General features: G+C 40.6%; 2 protein-coding genes across 3 annotated transcripts in view; one reads left to right on the forward strand and one right to left on the reverse strand.

The window, feature by feature from the left end:
• Positions 1 to 793: 793 nt before the first annotated feature.
• DDX1 (DEAD-box helicase 1) lies at positions 794 to 20,647 on the reverse strand. The gene is made up of 26 exons (XM_083431621.1): positions 20,550 to 20,647; positions 18,605 to 18,656; positions 18,131 to 18,194; positions 17,658 to 17,687; positions 17,304 to 17,400; positions 16,801 to 16,848; positions 15,572 to 15,655; positions 15,205 to 15,288; positions 14,095 to 14,171; positions 12,659 to 12,731; positions 12,496 to 12,572; positions 11,929 to 12,043; positions 11,655 to 11,793; positions 11,446 to 11,506; positions 10,711 to 10,809; positions 9,970 to 10,059; positions 8,941 to 9,129; positions 8,263 to 8,314; positions 7,584 to 7,730; positions 6,676 to 6,767; positions 5,098 to 5,170; positions 3,264 to 3,336; positions 3,142 to 3,184; positions 2,716 to 2,811; positions 1,490 to 1,610; positions 794 to 1,091 (listed from the first exon to the last, which is right to left on the reverse strand). Exons 1-26 carry the CDS (start codon positions 20,563 to 20,565, stop codon positions 961 to 963), a joined length of 2,223 nt encoding a protein of 740 aa, XP_083287747.1. The 5' UTR covers positions 20,566 to 20,647; the 3' UTR covers positions 794 to 960.
• Positions 20,648 to 21,941: 1,294 nt separating this feature from the next.
• Positions 21,942 to 26,299, forward strand: part of NBAS (NBAS subunit of NRZ tethering complex) — a 175,144-nt gene continuing 170,786 nt past the window's right edge. The window contains exon 1 of one of the 2 annotated variants that reach the window (XM_083431294.1): positions 21,942 to 22,268. In XM_083431294.1, the coding sequence (XP_083287420.1) occupies positions 22,122 to 22,268 (147 nt within the window). In that variant the 5' untranslated portion in view covers positions 21,942 to 22,121. The remainder of the gene's footprint in view (positions 22,269 to 26,299) is intronic. The other variant, XM_083431293.1, reaches the window with a different exon arrangement.

Genomic DNA, 26,299 nt, shown 5'->3' on the forward strand with positions numbered 1-26,299 from the left:
ATTGGAGAAACACTTAAAATAATAGATTCATTGTAGCCACAACTTTCTCCATTCACTTCTCTTATTTATCTGAAGAGCACTGTTGAAAAATCAATTTCAGTGTGTGCTTCCATTAAGATCCTCCTTTTTGGCGTCCCTGCTCTCAGCTTAAGCTAGCAATGGCATTTAAATGAATTCCTTTGAGATACATTTTTAAAGGAAAGCAACCACTTCCACATCAGTGCACCTGATAATTCACAGCACTTTTGCTGGGCAAAAATAAAATAAAATAAAATAAATCCTTTCATTTACAAGATGGCAGGATTTAAGATTTCAGCAAATTTATGGAAACAAAATAAGGGCTACAGTCGACATTTTTAAATCTCAAGAGAATCACTATATACAGTGGTACCTCATGCTAAGTACTTAATTCGTTCCAGAGGTCCGTTCTTAACCTGAAACTGTTCTTAACCTGAAGCACCACTTTAGCTAATGGGGCCTCCCGCTGCTGCCGTGCCGCCGAGGCACGATTTCTGTTCTCATCCTGAAGCAAAGTTCTTAACCGGAAGCACTATTTCTGGTTAGCGGAATGTGTAACCTGAAGCGTATGTAACCTGAAGCGTATGTAACCCGAGGTACCACTGTATACAAATCAGACATGGTTGGAATGCAGCTCCCTTCAGCATGACCAATGGTCAAGAATGCTGGAAGTTGCAGTCCAAAATCTGACATATATCAATAGCGATCTTGCATTTATGTCAGGTATTCTAAGCATAGATCTTGGTAGGGTAGGAAAAACAACAACACACAAATATATAGTTCTAAGCAGTTCCGTTTTTATTAGATCAATACTAATAGCTAATTCATCAGGGTTTACATTTTTCAGAGACTGCTCGGCATGCAAACGGAGTCCTACTGCTACAGGGATTTTCGCATTTCCAGGCTAGAAGCCTAGCACCCAACTCTCACCTCGGCGCCAAATCAAAATGTTCTAAACAGCTGATTGGGAAGGTAACCAAGGTGCAAGAAAGATGTCTGTGCCTCCTTTTCAAGGGATGCCAACTCTTGTACTGTAGGTGCCAAAATATCCACATGGCCTTTATAGGATCCACCTGCCAAAAGAACCAAAGTCTAAATTACACTTGCCCTGCCTACTTATGGTCGAGCTATAAGAGCTGAGAATACTGATTATTCCCACCATACTTATTTGTTAAAAAAGACCCTTTGCCCCCTGATGGATGTAATCTAGAGAACTGATTTAGGATTGTGTGGTGGTCAGCAATGTTCCTGAAATAGTAAACCCACATGCTGCTCTCAAATCACATTAGGAGATCTGAAGTTTTAACACAAGCTTGCTGCTCCACTGGGTGTGCAGTATTGTGGGTGGACAGAATAATAATCCACAGAAAATGGAAAAATAAAAATGCAAGAATAGATTCCAACTGACCAGAAAACCCAGTTCCCTATTCCAAAATGCAGCAAGATTTCTATTCAATAATTCTTCACTTACCTCCAGCAGCTCTCCTTTTCCCATAGGTGACTTTACCATCAAAATCATCTACTGGGACTTTTATATCTGGCTCAACCTGCGAAATGGTACAATTCAGATGCTCTTCTACCTCACCCAGCAGCTAAGGGAAGAGAATACAAAGAAAAACAAAACACAAAGATGGTTCTTGAGTCTTCATGGCAGCAAACGCACACGTGAAGTCCACTAATGATCCAATGTTAGCCTCTTAAAACCAATACTACTGAAGTATAATTCCATTAAGAAACCTGGCCATATGATTAAGATGGTTGGGTGATGCACACCATTTTATTCATGCCAAGCATGATCCTGTAAAGAAGCTAAGAACGTAAGCTCTGCTAAAATCAATGGGCGATATCCAATGTCCTCCGGGGAAAAATAATAATAATAATGCTGCATGAAGAAAATTCTGCCCACTACCTCTGCAGCAGAATGGGGTGAGGGGTGGGGGCGCAGGGGAGAGACTGCAGTGGGAAGGAGAAGACTTGCTGTGTGACACAACTGGATGCTACCCAATGGGAATTCAAACTTAAGGTCCCTACCAGAGCGGACTGGCAGACTAAACTATTAAACTATGCAGAGATGGTGAGAATGACTGGGCAAATCAGAAACCAGGAACATCAAAACTTCAATAAAGAATTGGAGAAATTCAAACAATATCTTACAGACCGCTGTAATCATCTGAATTCTTTAGCAGTTCTTAAATAACTCTTGTAACGTTGCACAGACTTTGGAGATGATGGAGAACTGAACAATTAGGAGGACTTATAGTATGCAGTTGAAAAGGTTAACTAAAGAACCATGGAGGGGAGGAGGGAAATCCAGAGATTCGAAAGAATCTTGTGTTTTTTATTTTATTATTATTATTTGTGATTTCGAGTGTGAATAAATTTGTAAAGCCAAATAAAAATAATAATAAAAAAATTCAAACTTAAGCAAGATCACCCCCAGCTTTTAGGAGTTAATGATGGCGCACTCAAATAAAAACATCGTCTTAACATAACCTTCTGCCACTGCAAGCAACATTAAAGGCTAGCAAAAGTTGTACACAGGTGTTAGTACTAGCATTTAAAACCTTAAAACAGCTTGGGGACCCTAGTATTCCAATGGCCAGAGTTTAAAGATCTACCATGAACCCAAGTTGGCCTGATTTTAGAAATGCAAAGGAAGAAAGAAGGGCTTTTAGTGGTACTAGTGAAAAATGTTACCTGCATCTCATTGTACCAAATGGTGCAACCACCCTCATCCTTCAGGCGAGTGTTATAGCAACCTTTTCCTCGACTGGGGCATGAGTGATACCAAACCTAGGTAAGAAGTTTGAACAACATGTTAGGAGGCAAAACCCATGAGCGTTTAAGCATTATTATGGAACCCCCCCTTAAAACATCCAATAAAATTGTAGTAGTATCAAAATTTCTGACTTGACTTTGAATTAAGTACTATGGAAAGCCTAAATTCTTAATGGCTATGCGGACTGTTCTTTGTGATTTTATCAGCCACTGTGGGCCAACTTTGGATCTGAAAGGTTAGATATATACACTGCATATAGGTGTACAAAATTAAGACAGTAAAAAGACGAAAAGATCTTATTTGCTGTATATTCCCTATTTCCCTCTCGGGAAAGTAGAACTTACCTTTTCTTTTTCTGTTGCCACCAGAGAAATAGCCAGACCCATCCTGAAACACACATAGATTTTAGTTAATAGACTCAAGTATAAAAGCAACAAAATGGGATAAGAAAGGTTTCAAAGCATACCGTTCAGCTCTTCCCACTCTGCCAATCCGATGAACGTAGTTCTGTTTTTCATCTGGAAGTGTGACGTTGATAACTGATCAAAGAGAAAGAGAAGATGCTGAGTTGTTAAAAAGCATGATGTACACAATTTATTTAGGTGAAATGATAAAGGTAAAGGTAAAGGGACCCCTGACCATTAGGTCCAGTTGTGACCGACTCTGGGGTTGCGGCGCTCATCTTGCTTTATTGGCCGAGGGAGCCGGTGTACAGCTTCCGGGTCATGTGGCCAGCATGACAAAGCCACTTCTGGCGAACCAGAGCAGTGCACGGAAACGCCGTTTACCTTCCCGCCGGAGTGGTACCTATTTATCTACTTGCACTTTGACGTGCTTTTGAACTGCTAGGTTGGCAGAAGCTGGGACCAATCAACGGAAGCTCACCCTGTTGCGGGGATTCGAACCGCCAACCTTCTGATCGGCAAGTCCTAGGCTCTGTGGTTTAACCCACAGCACCACCCGTGTCCCTGTGTGAAATGATAAATTATGGAAAACTCCATACATTTCCCATTTTTACGTTTTTCTATCACCTATCCCACCTGTTTGGCTTTTTCCTTAGATGTGTAATGTAACCCAGGCCGGGCTAAGAGCATCAAACAGCGAATTCATCTACATCTATGCTGACTGGAAGCAGCTCCCCAGGACTTCAGTAGTTTTCTCTAGCTCTACCTAGAGATCCTGTGATTAAACCTAGTACAGTGGTGCCCCGCAAGACGAATGCCTCGCAAGACGGAAAACCCGATAGACGAAAGGGTTTTCCGTTTTGGAGGTGCTTCGCAAAACGAATTTCCTATGGGCTTGCTTCGCAAGACGAAAATGTCTTGCGAGTTGCTGCGATTTTTTTTCACTCCCCACCCCCTTTTTCTAAGGCACTAAGCTGCTAATAGCCTTTTAGCAGCTAATCCGCTAATCCCTTAAGCCTTTAATAGCCGCTAAACCGCTAATCCGCTAATGGGGTTGCTTCGCAAGACGAAAAAACCGCTAGACGAAGAGACTCACGGAACGGATTCTTTTCGTCTTGCGAGGCACCACTGTACCTTTTTCAGGAAAAGCACTGAAATACCACTGAAATACAGCCCTCCTTCCAAGTTAAGCACTTTTACGTTTTGCTGATTTTAAAGTGAAAGAATCAGCCTGTGCCCAACTCTCCCACTGAATTCTATGGAATTTATGAATGTTTTCCTGAAAATGGGTTTGAGCCCATTTTTTTTTACATGACATCAAAGAGAGAGGATTAAATAGGTGTTCAGATTTGCCATCAACAGATAGCTACTTGCTAGTGAGAGTTTTCACGTTAGAGACATCACCTTGCCAACAAAGGTCCGTATAGTAAAAGCTATGGTTTTCCCAGTAGTGATGTATGGAAGTGAGAGCTGGACCATAAAGAAGGCTGATCGCCGAAGAATTGATGCTTTTGAATTATGGTGCTGGAGGAGACTCTTGAGAGTCCCATGGACTGCAAGAAGATCAAACCTATCCATTCTGAAGGAAATCAGCCCTGAGTGCTCACTGGAAGGACAGATCCTGAAGCTGAGGCTCCAATACTTTGGCTACCTCATGAGAAGAGAAGACTCACTGGAAAAGACCCTGATGTTGGGAAAGATGGAGGGCACAAGGAGAAGAGGACGACAGAGGACGAGATGGTTAGACAGTGTTCTCGAAGCTACAAACATGAATCTAACCAAACTGCGGGTGGCAGTGGAAGACAGAAGTGCCTGGCGTGCTCTGGTCCATGGGGTCACGAAGAGTCGGACACGACTGAACGACTAAACAACAAAGTGAGAGTTTTCAGTTCTTACCATAAGGAACACCAGAGATATCAATTCCTCTAGCGGCAACGTCAGTGCAGATCAAGAATCTGACATCTCCTTTCTAAACAGAGAAGTTCATTAAAGAGCCATGTATTTCAAGTTCATTCACATATAACTATTTCAGTTTAAAGGCAAGGCATCACCTACAACTAAAAGACACGTTCAAATGAAAGACAAGGGGTCGGAGAAAAAGGTGCCCGTCTGTGCACAAATTTAGTGCTTCTATGAATGGAAGGGCCTTTGACCAAATGGAATTGTTAACAGGAGAGCTGATTTGTTTGTTTGTTGGATGGTTGGTTGGTCTCTCTTTCTCTCTCTCTCTCTCACACACACACATACCACTTCCAATCCAATTCCCGAGTGTCCCCTTGCCCTCTGGAGATTTTCTTGGGGGGTTGGGGAGCAGGGAGATGGTGAACAAGTGAAAATAAGTAAAAATTTCCTCCTATTGACAGTACCAGGACCACCCTTTCCCTGTGTAGAGTTCTGCTCATGGAATCATAGAATATAATCCACTCTCCCCAAACCACACTACTGACAACACTGTCCTTATCTTTTTGTACCAGGAATCCTAATGTTTAGCCTACTGCAGAAGCTGCCACCGGACTATGACCAGATATGGGAGCAATATGGGCCCCTGTGGGTTTGCAGGTCCTGAACAGAAGTTAAGGTGACTGCTCAGACCAACCACAGTAGTCTTGGAAGATAATACACGGATGCTTCAGGCTCACTGCTTAGGATTCAAAGGGCTTCACTGTCTGCACTGATGATAACGTATACTAGTATTATTGAGTGGATGTGTCAGTGCATATGGGTTTTTAATGAAGCCCAAAACTCTGCTGCAGTTTTACCAAAAGGGAAAGAGGAAAAGAAAAATAGGGTATAAAATCTTAGGTAACAGTTCAGCCACATGTAATCCTAGGAACAATTTGAACAGTAACCTATTTGTTCTCTCCTCTTGTTTTATCTTTACATCCCGTCTCTGTTTTTGGCTCCCTCTTTTCTTGAAGGATCTCCAGAACTAATTATGCATGATTATTGATTTTTGGTTTTCCCAGTAACAATGACTGATTTGTATCATTTACTGTCTGTTTTTGCTCTCTTTTCATTAGCTCTGAAGCTAAATGAACTAAGACTGAACGAACCATGCATTATTGAGATTTTCGTATTTTCCCAATTACGATGACTGTATTGTTTATACTGCTGTATAAAATAAATAAATAATAAATGATCTAAGGTTACATGTAATTACTAGACCTGTTCACCCTTTTTCTAGCTGATTACTTCCTTTTTACCAAATGAACTGAAATAGCATATTAAATAACCCTTAAATATAGATGCCATTTTAAAAGACTGAATAATAATAATAATAATAATAATTGAAAGAAGTTCAAGTTACAATTTAATAGGAAGAAACACAACTACTATTCGTGCTTAGAAGAATATCTTTCCTTTCCTTTCCCTAATAAAAAGCTGTATCTCATAGCCTCACCATTTAAAATCCCCCCTTGAACAAATAATGCTTTACTGGGTTAGCCTATTCAATACCACAGCCCTAACCATTACCTTAAAGCGCTCCAAATTCTGTTTTCTTTCATGAGGCTTTCTGTCACCATGCAGGCAGACACATGAGAACTGATGTCCTTTTCTATCTGGACCTTAAAACCAAACAAAACCAATATATTAGGACTCTCACTGCTAGTTATGCTAGTTATGAAGAAGTATGAGATAGAGCTTTATCTTAAAGCAAACGTGATGTGGCACCAGATTTAAAACAGACAGCTTGTCCTGGGGGAAAGGTGGAATTTCTTTCTTTGTTTTAGTCTTACAAAAAAATCTTTATACAACCGTTGTATTAGATGGCAGTTTTCATGATGGTTTGCATGACACACACTAAGCCAAACATGACACACACTAAGCCAAACACTAAGCCAAACTTGGCAGCAAAAAGGACCAGAAAGGCAGCGCATCTGCAAGTCAAAGTTTGGCACACTGTGTTGTGTGAATTGGGCAATATGAAAAATAGAAAAACAGAAAATAGAAAAACGAACAAATTTATAAATATGCTGATCAAACTAAGCGGCTATCCAAAGGAACATGCAACAATTCTAATTGCAGACTTCCTCCACTGCCATGCAAATTAACAGAGGAGAGTAACCACGTACAAAGATTTTCTGGGCAAGTTAGTTTAATTAAGGAAAACTTTAAAAAAGCATCTTCAAGGTAGTTCATTGCTGTGAGGGAGTTTTTTTTTTTTTACAGGGCTGTAACTGAGCTATACCACCACCTCTAGTTCTTTGAGAAGGCATTACATTTACACAGCAGAAGCAGGAGGAAATCTAACCATTATGGAAAATATCCAGGATGAAAAACTACCATTTGGAACCAATCAATCAAACCTGGAGGAAAGATCTGCAAACTGGTATCACCTTGCAAATAGACCAAATGAAGACTAACAGGCATGAAATTACTACCTCCTCCTTGCTGCATGAAGTATTGCTCCATGTTGTCACAATCTATCTTGGTTCTGCAGAAGATTATTGCTTGATCCATCTTGTGTTCCTTAATGGCCCGGACAGTGTATTCTCCTTTTAAAATCTTAATCGCTTCTGACCACATTTCTAAAGAAGAAGATAAATTATTCCTACACAGTGTATTAAGCATGCATACACTGAAAAATGACAGTTTATTCTGACACCATGTACAACATTGAATTGAGGCAACTCATCCTTCTAGAATGATAGCCATTAGATTTCAACTATGTTCTAAAACTTAATTAAGAAATGCTAGTTAAAAGGTATTAAGATTTTCCATTGGGTAAGTCTTATCTTGTGAGAATTTTTTTAATTTTACTATACAAAGATTCACCCCCCTGCCTTGGTTAACTGTAACAAGATCTTAGTACTGAAATAAAGTGATGTTGCTTTATTGATTCATGCAGCTTCTCCTTTACTGAAGAACTTTGCTAAAGCCACTGGCTTCTAGAAATACAAAAGAATCAGAGTTGGAAGGAACCCTGATGATCATCTAGTCCAACCCCCTGCAAAGCAGGAATATGCAGCTTTCCCTTATAGGGATCGAACCTGCAACCTTGGTGTTATCAGCATCACACTCTAACCAACTGAGCTATGTATGTACCAAATGACTGGTTACCTGCAGAATTAGTACCAGGTCTTGTATTGTCCTTTGCATGCACCTCATCAGTCTGAAAAGTAAAATTTGAAATGTTAGAAGTGACCAAAGGCATTCAGAGCTAATGCAAAAGAATGCAGGGGTGCAAGAAAGCACACAGCCATTTATATTTCATTGTTTAGTAATCCTTAAAAAACAGTTATCTGCAGCCACTTGGCTTTGTAGCCCAATCTTAAAGGTGAAATTGAAATGATGAAGCCAAACACAGGCATCCAGGTCTCAGAGCTGTTCACACAATACGTAATAACAACAAGAACAACCCAACAATCCCCTCCAACACATTTTATTTGAGGATCGGATGTCAATCAGCCACAGGGAGATTTGGATGTGAGAGGAGTTCACACCAAACCTCCCAACCTCAGTAAGAAAATAGGACATTATTACAGTAAAATAAAAAGGTTGCAAGGCCCACCACACATCCTACAATATGTCCAAGGAGTTTTGAGTTCCTGAACTACATTTCAAGCTGAAACAGGCATTTCACAACAATGTTCTTAACATTCATAATCTGAGTTATGGAATCCCATTTCTTTTGTCCTTTATTCCACAATTCCAACTTAAATGTTTGTGTACATCTTGAAACCATAATCCAGAATTTTTAAAAATTCTGTCTATTCCAATATATTTTGTACTACTTACCCTGATGTGATTTTTACCAATCTTTTCCCAGTATTTGTCATTTTTGGGATTTACAGGGACAACAACATGGTGCACTGTATCCGGGACAGAATCCTCTCCTTTCAAATCTACCCAAGTGGGGAAGTGCATGATCTTTTCAGATAATTTCTTCACATCAAACGAATGCAGAGTTGCAGAACACACAATCACCTAAAAACAACAACAAACAAGCAGAGATGAAAAGGGTAAAGACCTTTACTGTTGCTTGCACATGTCACAAGCCCCTCTGCAATTACAGTTCTTGACTTCTGTCAATCTATAAAATTTACAAAATAAACCTCCTTTAGTCAAGACAAGTACTGGCAGAAGCATCAGCTGCTCAGCCACTTATATCTGGTGAACTGGGAGTGACGTATGGGAAATCTTCACATTAAGAACTGAGGCATTTGGCAGAATGCCTAAGCAAGTCATTGTAAGGTACATGGATGCTTAAGCAGAACACTGGGACATTGATGTATTATGCTCCACTGAAATGCAGACAAATAAATGAGTAAATGCAAAATCTTGTTACTGTATACTGTGTGTGTAATGTCTTCCATCCATAAAGGTTAGCCTTGTGGCGCCTGAGTAAGAGACAGAAAGAAAAGGAGAAAGAAGAAGCCAGCAAGGCTTCTCAACAATCCTCTTTTCCTCTGGAAGTATGGATCAATTTCCTGCTAGTGTTACTTTCCTTGCTTTCGCTTTTCATGCTCTGCCAAACAGCAGGAACCTGAGGACACCATCAATTTGAGTAGACACTTGGAAGTGTTCTCTGTTTTTGTTTAAACCCCCCCCCCCCACCATTTTATTATGAAATACATTATTTCAGCTAGAGCAACAGAAACTAAATTGTGCAAGTTCCTAGTTCACAGTGGCTCAGAAAACATTGTGCACAGTTTTTAAGTTTCCTTAGAGATGGTGAAGCTTGAGCAAACAACATTTGGTACATACAACAGCTATGCTAAGTTTTGGGGAAAGGTAAACTAGGAAACCTTAAAGTGAACCTCTTACCTGCAGCCTCTTCCCATCTGAAGTTATCTGAGGAATCTGAGAATGAATTCTGTTTATGAAATCGGAATACCCCTGGCTGAGAAGGCCATCCTGTACAAAAAGAGTATTACACAGTTTCATTAAGGTATTTTACCCACATGTTTTAAAGCTGAAATAAAAGTATGTAGTAGATCCAACTATTCAACAATAGTTGGAATGGCTATGAAGGTATTTTGACACATAGGTATGAAGGTACCTATGAAGGTATTTTGATACCAAGAATCTGAAGAAGTGTGCATGCACACGAAAGCTCATACCAATAACAAACTTAGTTGGTTTTCAAGGTGCTACTGGAAGGATTTTTTTTATTTTGAGAGTCAGATTAGAAGGGGCTCAGAAAACCAATGGTAGTTGGAGGCACACTAGGCTATTTTGAGTCACGGGATCTTGCAAGGACATGCAGGGCCCCAACTTTGAAGAGCTTGTCTGCACCTTGCATTTGCCAATAACTTGGGTCTGAGTCCCAAGCATAAGCCACAGCACGGGCTGAGGGTTGGCATCCAACTGATGTCTCTTCCCTTCTGTCAGGGAAGGAATTTTCGACAATTCCTCAACACTGCTGTTCCCTGGAAGGTCCAACAAGCCTCACATATTTTGGGAGGAGAAGGCTCTCAGAAAGAGGGGTAATTCATCAGTGCATGGGGCGTGCTATATATCACTTTTTAAAATATGCTATTCAAAAAAGAAGTTTTATACACTTACAGCCTCATCAAGAACCAGGAACCTAACTTGCGATAAAGTCAGTTTTCCAGTTGACACGAGATCGTCTAGTCTTCCAGGAGTTCCCACAACTATGTCTACCTGTAAAATGTAAATAGTGTAATAGTACACTGTGCCCATGCCAAAATATGAAAACACTAACATTTGGAACGTAGCCTAAGGAAGTATTTCTCTTTCAAGCATTTTAGATTATATCTGAAACACACTGTGTACACACAGAAATGATTGCTTAGGTAAAACTTTAATGGCCTTTTTAAAGGTCTATACAAATATTGCAAGAGAGGCATTAACTGTACATAGTGCTTTACAACTCTCTATCTCATTCATGATACTTAAAAAGCCACCATCAGCTAAACTACTGATTTCTCAACCAAAGGCTATATATTGCTCCTCATCTGCCTTCCAGACTCTTAACTGCTTTAATGCCAGTCTTATGTTGCTTTTATCTATTCCCCAAAATTATAGACTGCTTTGCACCACACACACAGTCACAAAGCACTTTCCACTTCAATAAACAATCCACCAATCAAAATAATACCAAAACACAAAGCTTTTGTGTTTCCATAGACATCGTGCAATGGAAAGGCAAGGGGTCATTATTTTTTATTTTTAAAAAAATACACTCTCATTAGAGTTCATCTGTGCACCCGTTTTTTTTAAAAAAAGAGATAGATATGTTTGTAGATATAATGCAAACTAAGAGCAATTAAAACTTACCCCTTGCTCCAATACAGAAAGTTGTTCTCTTGCAGCAACTCCACCAATAATTAGAAGTTCCCTGAAAGCAACATACATTACATTACATTTCGTGCTCTGAAATCATCTTATCCAACCAGAGTAAGAGAAGAGCATGATTGTGTATGGAATCATGGGGATTTCAGCGGCACCCTATGTCCCAATTTCCCCCCGTCCCAATTTCATTGTACCTTAATTTAGGATTATCCACGTATTTTTTGAATTGTTTCACATTGTTCAGAGTTTGCTCTGCCAGTTCCCTGGAAGGTTCCACAATCAAGGCTTTGGGAGCATTCGGCTGATTCTTTGTTTGTGCTACTTGCGCACTTCCTGAAATAGGAAATGTTGAGAAAATTGCCTTAGTCCTGAGTTGACGACTGGACACACATTTTTTAGCTTTTAACTTTATGTGATATGACATTTTTCTTATGGCGGCTCCTACACCTGAGCATCCCCCAAGCATACCTGCATGCTGGGATTTCACAGAGTTACCCTCGGGAGCCTTATCAAGAGCAACAAAGCCGTCTTTGGGTGGAAATTTAAAGTCTTCTTCGCCGAAGTTGAATTTCAATTCAGCATTCTAAAAGAATACACACAACATAAAAGCTTGTGTAAAGATTGCCAATAAGAATTTATGGAAAAGTCACGTGATGTTTGCTGCAAGTTAGAGGTGAGGTGTTAAAACTAGCCCTTTAAGGAGAAGCGGTTCACCTGTTTAGAGCATCAGTAAGGCAGGTTTCATCTTTAAACACTGACAGCCTACTTGAAATAGAAAGGTATTTTTTGCCAGCACGCTGACATTACCCAAGGCCCTGGATCCATAAAAGCTCTGTCGCTAGTTCCATGGAAATTTAGGACCTGAACTTTCCAGCAGCACCTTTCTCATTGTGCCTCATGGAACTTCTTGAAGTTCCATAAGCAGCAACGCTTGATAAAATGGAAGGAAGGTCCAGCATGATAGAAGCAGAGTATGCATCTTTTTTTAATCGGTCAGAATGAGTCTCGTGTGCTTTGGAAAAAGTCAGAAATTACCTTTAGGACACAGGCTGCAAAGAGTGCTTGGTTCTTTAAGTGTTGTGGGATTTCAAATGCAAGTCCAAGGTCCTTGCCTGGGGGGAAATAAAGCATTATGTTGACTGGTTTTTTATGAATTTAACCAATTACTTAAATGGGAAGAGGGAAGTAGACTGCTTACCATTTTTGGAGAACATGATTTGCCCTTTATCAACATCTACATAACAGCCTATTGTGTCATGCATAGTGAATTCCTATCAAAAGAAATAATAATAATAATAATAATGAAATTAAGGAGGTTGATTGAAAGTGGTATGTTTTACAGGAATATAAAGCATCAGCAGTTGTGTGGAGCACATTACTTATCACAATGGCTTAAATACTTTTGGCTTGGATACTGGAAAGTGCAGGAGTGCATTGGTAGGGGGAGATTTTCCTGCTTCTGGTCCCTCGGCCAGCCTCCTCCCTGCAAGTATATCCTGAAAAGAATGGCTGTGCCCAGAAGGGGTGAAGGCCATTGAGTGGAGGCACATTCTGTGAGCAGGAGCTCCCCTCGGCTCACTGAAGGTGCCTCTGCCCTATTTTCAGCAGTCCTCATTCTGCATCACCACTGCTCATTCCATTCAGGATGGTCCCCTAATTCTCAGGAGATGTGTTTTCGTTTGGGGTGTGTGTGCTCCTGGGTACGAGGGACAGGAAAGTCTCCTTCCACCAACTCCTTTCTAACAGCACTTCACTGGATCCAAGCCTTTTGCAAAGAGTTATGGATCACACAAAAGTATTATATATAAATATTAAAAAATCAACTCAATGGAACAAATTTTATCAGTTATATTATAATGAAGACAGAACTGCTACTGCCATCAAAGCTATTAGTTCCACACTCAGGCATGCTTGTTTTAATTATTGTTGGCCACCTTAACATTTCAGAAGGTGGATATAAAGTGAAATAAAGCATCTCTAATTATCAATACTGAATTTTGTTGGAGGTGTAAAATAAACTTGCAGAATACCAGTACCTGCCAGCTTCCAACCCACACCATGGAGGAGGTTTAAGATGGATAACACAACTGCTGAAGATCTCTAGATAGTTTGTGTAAATTAGTTGGGAATTATGGATTTTCAGGGGAAGCAAAACCACACACGACTATTTGGTCAACTGGTAGCCACCAGAAAAGTCTCACTGCAGCAGCTGACACTCAGTGGCTTCTCCAATGAAACAAACATGAGCATATGATGTCATAGCAAGGATTTCCCTTTCAGCTTATCACTGCAAACACTCCAAATGCAACATTTCCACTAGAATGTCAGAACTGAATGCACATAACCAACCCAACTCAGGGTCTTGTCGCTAACAATTACAATGAGTAGGCTATTCTCATGACTACCACATGCCCATATACCTGTCCAAGTTAGCTTAAGTCCAACAGTTATACTCCACAGAAAATTAATGCTCATCGAACCAAACTTCACCATGCACATTTCTGTTAAAAGCATTTGTTCTTTCCTCCTTTTGAGAGCTACATGAATTTAACCTACATTTATGTATTTCATTGTTGGTTCACGACAACATTTAATCATTCTATTCTTTGGTAAAATGGAAAAAGAAAAACATACCTCTCCATAACTATCAAACTGTTTGTTATGAGATTTCTTTCCAGTTCCACCATAGCCAAAGCCAAACTTGTCAGTACCTAATAATAATAAATCACAAATATAAAGTATTTCTTTAAATATTAGAATCAAACAGTTCTCCACTATCTCCTAACTATACTTTTGAAAGATAAGTAAAAAAATATATTTTTTTAAAGGGTTCCTAGCACAGCAGTGATCATGCTATAAGGCAGCAGACCATATACTTTTTGGATTGCTGTCACACTAGAAATTTGCTTTCCTCTTTAAAAAACCCCTTTGAGAAAAGGACAGCAAAATTTCTTTAAACTGTGCACTACTGATTAGCATCACGCTGAAATTGGGAGAGGTTTCTGAACCCTCCATAAAAGCAACCTCTTTCCCCAGTAATATTCTGCACCTCTTCTGCTGGGAGAAGTGAGGAACAGATTCCTGGCGAAAGGGCAACAAGGCTGCCAGTCTCTCACCTGATCCAGTGCTACACAGTTGATTACTTGCAGAAGAGTGCGGATGGGGATGCACACCCACATTCTGCCACAACTAGTGATGCATAAGTACTACAAAGCAAAAAAACTTGCCGTGAAGTGCTGAGAGACAAGAAAAGCCGCAATTCAGAGTAAGAACAACGAGCAGGTTTTGCTTACTCTGTTAGATCAGGTATTAAAATCTGACTGAAGTTGCTGTGATGTTGCCACAGTTATTATTGATTACTGTTCGGATGGTCACATAAGTAAAACAAAGGCTGAGAATGGTACTAAAGCAACCACATATCAGATCTGCAAAAATGGCAGGCAAGATTATTAAGGTAGTATGCCTGCATAGGAAAGCATATTCCGTGTCCCCTAAATATTTGAATGTGAAAATTTTGTGCAGATGATCAGTTTTAGATTATTTTATGGAAGGAACAGACCCATATTTTTTAAACGAAATCTTATGTCTTTTAGCCTGATTTCTAAGCTTGAGCAGAGAATCCCCCACTGCAGCATTGTAGATATTTCGCTGCAATACGAAGGGATGCCCTTAATGAGCAAGAAGAATCAGGGACTGCTAGCAGGTAACCTAGATTTCAGCATAGTTCCTTATGTAAATACTCACCCAAATCTAATGACGCTTGCATAGAGGACCACCCGACTCTGCATAAACCCTGGTCACGACAGGATACTTCATAATAATATTTCCCTAGAACATTTTAGAAACATTTACATGTAACTAATTTCAGCTTCACTAACTTTTCAATAAGGAAGAGACATATTTTACTAAATATTAAAAATAACTATTTTAACTGGCACAAACAAAAAGTTCTTTTATTCTCAACATGAACTAGCCAACTGGGTTGCCTGTTTCCCTAAAGCTGCAGTCAGTATTCTGAAGGCAGACAAGAAAGTAAATGTTTATTCGGGGCATTCTTATTTCAAAAACAAACTTTACATATGCACACAAACACTGATGTAGTTTTTGATACCTTTAGTCACGCCTTTTGTTGATCGGCATCCATGCCATTCCTTGATCTCCCTGCTTTGGCAGCACAGACCATCAGACCCAATAGCTGAACAACAGAAAGGACACATCTGAAAACCCCAAAGAACTCTTACAGTTGCAGATACAAAATACCAGCTTTATGTAAAGACAGCAAACCTTGAAAAAAATAGCTGTGTACAAAATCTCGTAAGAACAACAATGAAGCTATGGATATGTGTAATTATGTCCTTGTGTTGACGAAGTTAAAGCATCATCTGACAAGAATCAAATACATCCTTCAAAGCTGTTGTAGCAAATGTTTTGATTCCACTGAAAGTAGCTCAGAAGTTAAAACTGTAGCAAACAAGTTTAAAAACAGCAATTACTACTACACCCACTTTCAAATCCCCTCAGACAACTCACATGGTAATATTTTGCAGACATTAAGCAAATTACAACTCCAAAGACTCAACCTATCACCCTCTCATGATCTTTGAACAGTTTTAAAATCTGCAATGGCATTTTCATATCACATGAAGATCTCCTCTTTTTTGTGTAAGCGCTAAGACCTATAGGAATATGTACCCCATGTCCAATCTGCTATGCTTATACATACTGTTGGAATTCAAATAATAATACAGTGGTGCCTCGCAAGACGAAAAGAATCCGTTCCGTGAGTCTCTTCGTCTAGCGGTTTTTTTGTCTTGCAAAGCAAGCCCATTAGCGGATTAGCGCTATTAGCGGCTATTAGCGGCTTAAGGGATTAGCAGATTAGCTGCTAAAAGGCTATTAGCAGCTTAGTGCCTTAGAAAAAGGGGGTGGGGAGCGAAACCCCCCCCCCAGGAATCGCAAGACATTTTCGTCTTGCGAAGCAAGCCCATAGCAAATTTGTCCTGCGAAGCACCTCCAAAACGGAAAACCCTTTCGTCTAGCGGGTTTTCCGTCTTGCGAGGCATTCGTCTTGCAAGGCACCACTGTAATAATAATAATAATAATAATAACAACAACAATAATAATAATAAACAATAGTTGAGTTTCTCTAGTGACATCAATGGGGAAAATTTAATTTGGTTATATGTGCTGTCATTCCTCTAAAGATCAGAAAGGCAAACAGAGGATTTTCGGATCATCTTACCTCAGACCCAAGCCATAGTGATGAAACGTACCTAAATTTTGGGCTTGATTTTCAGCTAGTTTTTGTTTCATTGCTAGAAAAGTTAATATCAAACTTACCAAAAGCAGATCCTCTGTCATATGGATTCATTTGCCATTTGTTGAGCACTGTTGAGAAGAAGAAGAAAAAACAGCTATACCATATAGTACTATGAAGTGGTAAGACACCACAAGTCTATTTGTTGAACCATTGCAGTATGTTTGGCAGGTGTCTTCATATAAAACATCCCTAGATTCAAACCACTGGGATTTACATACTACATAGATATTACTGATATCACAATGGAAATAAAATTGTTATATCAATTAAAAACTGAGTGACTATCAGGTGAAGCCAAAACAGGGAAGGAATATAGGAAGCAACGAATATAGCAGAAGTTTCCAACAATGATAATTAGCCGAATTACATGTAGATAGGATAATACAGCTATTTTTGTAGATTATGCATTTAACTTGCCTGCCATTGGCACAGTTTCAAACATACAAGCAAACGATGTTTGTAAAATTCAGCTTGCATCAGGTTTCAGGTATTGGGACAGTGAATGTTTTAGAAAAAGGCTTACCTCCTCCACCAGTTTTTATAGTGGTTTTTCCCTTTTTGCCTTCCTGTTGGTCCTTAAGAGTTTCATAAACAATCTGAATAACTGGGATGCTGAATGCCTGAAATATGAAGTTGCTTATTTAAATTATACAATCTGAACCAATTGTTTTCTTCTAGACTCTGGTTTCAAACTGCTTATGATTAAATAAAGGAAAAACAAATATTCAGTTTCTGAGTACTCTATGTCAGCATGCTAACAAAACTTTCAGGATCTATGGGTATTTAATGAAGTACTTTAAACTTAGGATAAAACTGTCCACAACCTGAACGTATATCCAAAAATTGTTTTATAGTTAAGAATGTAAAATTCACTTACACCAGTTTTTCCACTCCCAGTTTCTGCAGCCTGTGTAGAAATGAGATTTGATAAGAAAATTAAGATACAATGGTTACACGTACAGCAATTAAATCACAAGTTTAATCCCTTCGTGTTATTAAAATACTGGGAGAACTCTCCCCCATATTTATTGAATAATAAAATAATACTCAAACATAGTCTGTTCTATGTAGGTATCAAGAGTAGCAGCTAAGGCATAATGTGTCACATACATACAGAATGAAGAGTAGTAATTTCAAAGGGGATTTGACTTTATGCACTGTCTTCTAGCAACCTTCCTTCTTCACGTGCTCATTACTTCTGAGTAAGCATGATTATCATAGTGCTGTACAAATAATGAGGGACATAGGGAACAATACTATCTATAAGACAGACTGTGCCAATATTATTTTATTTTAATTTATATACTGCATACAAGTCAGAATGGCTTCTGTGTTTACAGATATACATACCATAAGTACATCACCACCTCCTAAAATTAACGGGATGGACTCTGCTTGGATATCTGTAGGAAGCCTACAAGAAAAAGATAACAAAGCCCAAGCTGTAACAATGTGGCATTTATCAGGGTGTTCATAAAAGAAAAACAAAAATGTTGCAGGGGAAACCCCTGCTCTTGATTTGCACAGTGCTGCAATACAAGAATTCTGTCTGCAATACTAAAATTAGGTTTTTACATGCATTTTACAATCTGAATCAAATTACTTGTTTTTGTATAGTTGGTGCTTGATTCAAACACCAGCTTTTCAGCAGAAGTTATTCATAGGTATTCGCCACACAAGCATGGTAACTTCACTATCATAAGTAATTTCCATTGAAACATGGCAAGATTTCCAGAAGCACCATTTGCAGTATTATTGATTACGACTCTGGAAGTTGTATGTGTACAACATACACATAAATGGGTATGTTTATGTCATACTTACAACCAGTCCATCTCTTCCACGGCTTGAGCAATTTCTGGCATCACACCCATCTCTGCAAGAAAATTAAACAAACAGAAGTGTTAGCACTCCATGTTATGAGGGGGGAAACGGGTAGGAGAACCATGTATGCCACGTTGAGCTTCTTGAAGGAAAAGTCACACTATATAAATGCAATAACCAAAGGAAGAAGAAACACAGCAAATCCTATGTCTACTGAAAAGAAAGGAGAATTATGTGCAGTGAGACTTACTCCTATGTAAACATGCATAGAATCATAGAGTTGTAAGGGACCCTGAGGCTTGTCTAGGCCAACCCCCTGCAATGTAGCAATCTCCACTAAAGCACTCATGACTGATGGTCACCCAACCTCTGCTTAAAAACCTCTAAGGCAGGAGAGTCCCCCACCTCTCATGGGTGTCAGTTCCACTGTCGCACAGCTCTTATAGCCAGAAAGATTCTGACTAAACACCAGGCAGAACTATTTCTTTGTAACTTGAATTCATTGCTTTGGGTCCTACCCTCCGGTGCAGGAGAAAACAAGCTTGCTCTGTCTTTCATGCGACAGCCTTTGAGATGTTTGACAATGGCTATCATATCTCCTCTTTTCCATGCTAAATATACCCAGCTCCCTCAACTGTTCCTCATAAGGCTTGGTGTCCAGACCCTGGATCCTCTTGGTCGCCCTCCTTTGCACACATTCCAGCTTGTCAACACCCTTCTTAAACTGTGGTGCCCAGAACTGGACACGGCACTCCAGGTGTGGTCTGGCCAAGGCAGAATCGAGCTGGACTATTACTTCCCTTTGACCTGGACACTAGACTTTTGCTGATGCAGCCTAGAATAGCCTTAGCTTTGTTTTGTTGCTGCATCACACTGTCGATGCGGTTTGCTTATTTTATTAAGTGTGCTTTAAAATTTGGGCTGAATCAGAATTGGCAGGGATGGTACTCTTTTGGACACAGTATTCCAGGTGCGATCTGGCCAAGGCAGAATCGAGCAGGACTATTCCTTTCCTTCAACCTGGGCACTAGTCTTCCTTTGATGCTGCCTAGAATAGCCTTAGCCTTTTCAGTGTTTTCATGCTGGCAGCATTAAGATAAATTCAACAGTGTAAATAAGTGTTGATGGATGTAATACTGGAATACTGAACGGTATAGTTTTTGTAAAATATGCAGGGATTTATTATATGTAAAATGAACCATGGAAAGAGAAGCAGGGAAGTCACTGATATCTTAAGGATATATAAACGAGTACTTTAAATTGTAAAATCCGAAACCAGCATGATCAAGTATTCCAAAAGGACTGGAGTAAATTTATACGAAAGATGATTTAAGCAATTAACATCACTAGCAGGGTTGTCTGAAGACTCGTCATGAGAAATTGTCTATCTTTCTATTTTTATTTAAATTTTGAGCTAATTTGTAATGAGTGTAATTAGAACTGGAAAACGTTCAAAATGCAATGATATAAAGGTTAATTTTGAAAGCCATGAGGCGGGGGGGAAGGAAGTCCATAGGCTCTAAAGAGCCAAAGCGGTAAAGTGGATAATGATGATGTCAATGTATAATATTAAATGGAATTTTTTTAAAAAAAATATATTAAATTGTAAAATAGAAAATTTAATAAAAATATATATAGTCTTAGCTTTTATTTTATTTTGCTGCAGCATCGCCACAGTTTTGCTCACGTCCAGCTTGCAGTGTCTACGAAGACCCCTGGATCCTTTCCACCCAGGGGTCCCCTTCCATTAGGTATCCAGTTGGATCCCAACCTTTCTGGGTCGAAAAAGGCCCGGCTCTTACAGGAATGAAGGGGCTCCCCGGAATCCGGGGGGGGGGGCTAGAGCTTTGGAGTCCAAGCGGAACCCAGAGGCAGGCAACTCGGGCCCCCCCAAGCTTCCCTTCTTCCTCCCGCCTCCCCATTCCCCCCAAGCTTCTCCACGTACCTGAGAAGGCCGCCATGTTCGCGTGTCTGCCAGCAACGCCTGGGCAGCGGCAAAGGGCAGGACGCGTCACTGGGCTCACGGCGCCTGCGCACTCCCCATCCCCGTGCCCACCGCTTTAGTCCTCCGGTCCGCAACGCCGGCCGCTCAGCCGAGGTTCCGCTCGAGGCAGCAGGCCCTGGGAGCTGCGCCTACAAACTCCTTCACTACAAAACCCGTTTACTGAGGAGCGGGCGCTGTTTGTTTTCAAGATGAAGGTGGCCCAAGCCGTTTTGCCTGCCCTGCTTCCTCGGTAACTGGCCTGTTCGCCAGCGTGCTTTCTTTTGCTTCCTCTTGCAAGGAATCACAAGGAGGAAACTGGATGGCATTTGGAAGGAACCAATGCATCGCCCACTGGATGTGCCTTTTAGGGACTTATAAATGAAAGGAATCCCAGGACAGATTCCACACATATGTGAAATTGGTTTGTTTTTTTTACGTTTTGAAAAATACAATGGGTTTTGCATAGCTCCCTACTGTCATCTGGTGTCACGTTTGTATATTTCACTTTGCAACACATTTAAAATGTTTTGTTTGCAGCTGTGCAGCTGAGTCCCAGACTACTGAATGCTCGAGAATAATGCCTTAACAAGCCAATATTACACTTCTGTTGGCCTTTTCATGCCCAGAACCCATTTGGGAAAGAGAGCAAGGGTTGGCTGCGCAAGGCCAATTTCTGACCTGTCCAAACCACCAGTAACATAACTTGTAACTTGGATTCAAATTGTGGGAAAGGAGGTTTTCAAGCAGCTTGGATGGCCCTCTGACAGGGAGGTTTTCGCATAGATTCCTGCATTGCAGGGGGTTGGACTTGATTATAGCAATATATTGATCATATCAATTATATCATTCTATGAAAAACACCTTTTATAATCATATATTTGATAATATATATTGTAGATCAAATATGTGATTATATGTGTTTTGATGATACATTTTAAAAATATATCATTGCACTGTTTTAAGATTTTAAAAGTGTATAAATATATATATTATTGTAGACTTAAATCTATATATGTATATAGATATGTGTGTATGTATGTGTGTGTGTGTATATAAGCTTAGCGGGATTCATTCACACATTATTTAATATGTTAATATATAATATATTGTATAACAATATAATACAATATAATATATTAAAAATAGTATATGTATATAAACTCAGTGGGATTTATTCACACATAATCTATTAATATAGATGGTATTATAACAATATATGATATGCTGATATAATAAGAAATTAAAACAGTGTATGTATATGAGCTCAGCAGGATTTATTCACACATAATATTTTAATATATAATATATTGTATAATAACAATGCGAGTTGATACGATCCCGCTAAGCGGGATTTATTCGTATGTCAGATAGCACAGGACGTCTGCAGCCTCCACCACAACACACACCCCTGACTCGCGTTACCTAGAAGCGCTTCGCGGAGGGATCGCAAAGGGTTAAAAACCGAACGCCTCTATCGAGAGAGTGAGTTTTGTCCGCTGCGAGCCGCCGTAGCAGCTGCAGCCGGGGCAGCCGATGATCATGGCTGCTGTGCGAAGAGGCGAAGCGGAGACGGGCAAAGTCAGCTCGGAGGCGGCAATAGATGCAGAAGAAAGCGAAGAGGAGAACATCCTCTACGACTTGCTGGTCAACACCGAGTGGCCGCCGGAGACGGAGGTGCAGGTGGGTCTCCCAGTCCCCCCCAGGCAGGCAGGCAGGCACCTGCCCGGCGGCCCCCGGGGCTCCGCTGCCCAGCCACGTAGGAGGAGAAGGGACGCGGGGCGGGCGCCAAGCTGCCTATCAAACCAGTGGGGCTCCTACTCCTGAGCAGACGTGTTCTTTGGGGCATGCCCTTTTCTTCTTATTAATTATTATTATTATTATTATTATTATTATTATTATTATTATTATTATTATCTTCTTCTTCTTCTTCTTCTTTAATTAGCTTTTTACCATTTATTTTCAGAGGGTAGACATTTCCTATTCGTCTTTGTTTTGTTTTGAATTGTATCGTATTGCTTTGCAAAGAGTTACTCAGGAACAAATCAATTCAAAAGGAGTCATTCTGTTTTGAAGCTTAATTTTTGCAGGTTTCTTCAGCTATGGGTATTAAACACATAGCTGTCAACGTTTCCCTTTTTAAAAAATTATTCCGAATTATTATTCCTGGCAAAAAAGGGAAAAGTTGACAGCTATGATTAAACATGTGTTTCTGGCCAGCTAATACTGTCATCTGCAAATGGTGTACAATAAGGTTACAAAAGATACAATAAAGATAAAATGAAACACAACAATAGAAAAGCTTACTTAACACGCTTGCTAAAAGTACTGGTGGCTTGTTTTTGTTTTGTTGTTGTTATTTTTTTGCAATCAACTGGTGCATAGATTTTATAAAATATAAAATAAGCAGGGCCTATCTGAAGTCAGCAGGGAGGGAGTTCTACAGAAGTGGACTCACAATTCTAAATGCATAGCCTCTTGTGGATGTGAGCCATGCATCTGAAACCAATGGGGACCACTAGCAGAAACTAGTTTTTAGATCTGCTGTAAGCTGCCCAGAGTGGCTGGGGAAGCCCAGCCAGATGGGCGGGTTATAAATAATAAATTGTTGTTCTTCTTATTTTTTAAGCTTAATTTTTGCAAATTGCTTCAGCTATGGGTTTTAACCATATGTTTCTGGGGGTGAGGCATTCAAATCATCTGATGCTTTTGAGATTGGGCAACATTTACTATTAAGATTACTGTTTGCTATTAGATACTAATGGATTGTGGAATATTGCTTTATTTGATATAAGTGGTTTGTTTTAAAGTTAATGGAGACTTTTTAATATATGGTTGCTATTAGCACTGGATGTTGTTTTTATATGCTTTGTAAGCCGTCCAGAGTAGCAGGGGCAACCCAGTCAGATGGGCAGGGTATAAATAAAAAAATACTGTTATTGTTATTATTATTTACGGGAACTTGGTAAGTCCACTTTTCATGAAGAAGGGCATAAACTGCTTTAGGAAAATTGAAGGATTTCAATTTTACTTTCTGAAAATGGCAGGAAATGCTTAATAATTAATATAATATAACCACAAGTACTTGGCCATTGTTTTTAACGATTTCTATGCATCCCCACTTATCATGCAAAACTAAATTATGTTAATTATATAACCAAAATATATTTTGAATTCCCAGCCTCTGGCTGGGATTATGACGTCTTGTGGTTGCTACCTACCACTGGAAAGTGCTTTCCATTTTCAAGACTGGTGTGAGTCTCACATCTGTGTTGATTTGCTTGTTCCTGGCCTCTTGCAAAAGGATGCGTGGTCAGCAAGCATCCTGAGGATGTGAATGTGAAATACAGAATGTTTTCTTGAATATGGACACTAGCCATCATTCTGATGTTTTGGTCTTCTAAGGAGATACTCACATTGCATTGTGTATTTCTGCTTTTCCTGGTTCCAGCTGAAGTGTGCTGTAAGAGTCAAGCTAGGTTTGGAACTTGAAGCAGAGACCACCACTTGGAAGATACATACCAAATTTTATCAAAACTATTTTAATATGCAGCACTATGATTTCTTTATTATTTGAAGTAATACCCCCCCTTCGCACAAAGGTGCCCAAGGTGCATAACAACAAGTAAAATAAAATATAGCATCAAACAGCCATATAAATGACAAAGCAGTATGTAAAACAAGCTGGTTGGTAAAAAACCTCAAACAGATCAATAAACAGCAAAATGTGTGCATAGAGAGTCTTTAGGATATGCACCTGTGCAAATGGAATTTTAAAGGTTGCTGTGGCTAGTGGTCTCACCTCTGTGCATTCTCTTTTACATTTAATTGAGCATCTGTACAGGATTTGTATCTAGATGACGTGTGTTTCTTTGTTTTTAGAGGAGTCCTATATTCTGTTAAAGCTAGTTGCTCTAATTTGAACATAGTGAGATTTACGATGCTGCTGCTTTGCTCCTCCCTGGTCCTTTTTGCTGCCACACCATGCAGTGCTAAGCCAAATTCCATCCAAATTGGGGCTCCTGGTTGAGGACAAACCTTAGCTACAATTTGAAGTTGGTGAGGCGAGAGCTGAATCATCAGCCCCCGGTTCAGACAACACTAAGCCAAATGTAGCAGCAAAAACGACTGGGTTGGAGCTCTTCTTTCTGGGGGCACACAGAGTATCACTAAGCCAAAGTTCAGCTTGGTGTGCTGTATGAACCAGGCAGTTGAATGAATTTAATGGCACTCAGGACTACAGCTTTACAATGCAGTCTTCTACATTTTTACTCAGAAGTAGGCCCATCTATGTTCATTGAGACTTGTTCCCAGGTAGCATAGGATTGCACTGTAAGTCTCAATCCTATTCCAGTTGATCTGGGAGCAAATCCATTGAATGGTTCCTTCTGCTCTTTGATCAGGTCTAAGACCTAAAAGAGAAAGAACTGCTTTGTTTCATTCTGTTTTGTAATTCCCCAAATGTGTCTACTAAAAGAATTATACAGAAGCAATTCTATAGGGTGGTAAACAACATGTGTTGTATCGTCCTTGTTGAAAAATATTATTATCCTTGTACAAAATACTATTTCCACAGGACAACTGAGGCTTTGGCACATAAACAAACAAACCAATAATTGCAGCAGAGTTTATTTGCAATAACCTTAGGTAGGAGGGAGTGCATAGCCCAGTGGATCTTTAATAATCTTTCTTTGTTTGTTTTATTAAATTTGTTAGTTGCTTTATCTTGCCCAGGATAACCCAAAACGAATTATAACCAAACAATAAACCACACTTAGATACATTAAAATCAAGAGAAAAGAGATACACATTAAAAACATCCCACTCACTTCTAAAAGGCCACTGATAGTTAAAGGCCAAAGACCTGGTTATAGAGGTAAATTTCCGCCTGGCACTTAAAGGTACCGTATTTTTCGTCCTATAAGACGCACTTTTTCCCCTCCAAAAATGAAGGGGAAATGTGTGTGCGTCCTATGGGGCGAATGCAGGCTTTCGCTGAAGCCTGGAGAGCGAGAGGGGTCGGTGCGCACCGACCCCTCTCGCTCTCCAGGCTTCAGGAAGCTATCCGCAAGTCTTGCAAACCCGGCAGGAGGTCCCGCGGGCTGCCAAGGCTTGCGGGCAGCAGCCTGCAGCCCAAAAGCTCGGGGGACAGCGGGGAGGCGCAGCGCCGCCACCCCGCTATTCCCCGACCTGGTCTGGAGGCTGGTGGGGGGGGGGAGAAGCAGGCTTGCTTTCCCCCCCTGCCAGCCCCACAACCTCGGGGGACAGCGGGGAGGCGCAGCGCCGCCACCCCGCTATTCCCCCACCTGATCTGGAGGCTGGCGGGGGGGAGAAGCAGGCTTGCTTCTCCCTCCTGCCAGCCCCACAACCTCGGAGGATAGCGGGGAGGCGGAGCACCGCCACCCCGCTATTCCCCGACCTGGTCTGGAGGCTGGTGGGGGGAGAAGCAGGCTTGCTTTTTCCCCCTGCCAGCCCCACAACCTCGGAGGATAGCGGGGAGGCGCAGCGCCGCCACCCCGCTATTCCCCGACCTGGTCTGGAGGCTGGCGGGGGGGAGAAGCAGGCTTGCTTTTCCACCCTGACAGCCCCACAACCTCGGGGGATAGCAGGGAGGCGGAGCGCCGCCACCCCGCTATTCCCCCACCTGATCTGGAGGCTGGCGGGGGGGAGAAGCAGGCTTGCTTCCCCCCCCTGCCAGCCCCACAACCTCGGGG

The sequence above is a fragment of the Podarcis tiliguerta genome, assembly GCF_965153285.1.
Source record: "Podarcis tiliguerta genome assembly, chromosome: 3".
Lineage (NCBI taxonomy): Eukaryota > Metazoa > Chordata > Lepidosauria > Squamata > Lacertidae > Podarcis > Podarcis tiliguerta.

What these genes read in the sequence shown, in the direction of transcription:
- DDX1 (XM_083431621.1), bottom strand. An exon ending in AACAAAAGGCGTGACTAAAG is followed by an intron (nt 15,289 to 15,571) that starts GTATCAAAAACT and finishes AAAATGTTCTAG; the next exon opens with GGAAATATTATTATGAAGTA. An exon ending in GAAAAGGAGAGCTGCTGGAG is followed by an intron (nt 1,092 to 1,489) that starts GTAAGTGAAGAA and finishes TTCTTTTGGCAG; the next exon opens with GTGGATCCTATAAAGGCCAT.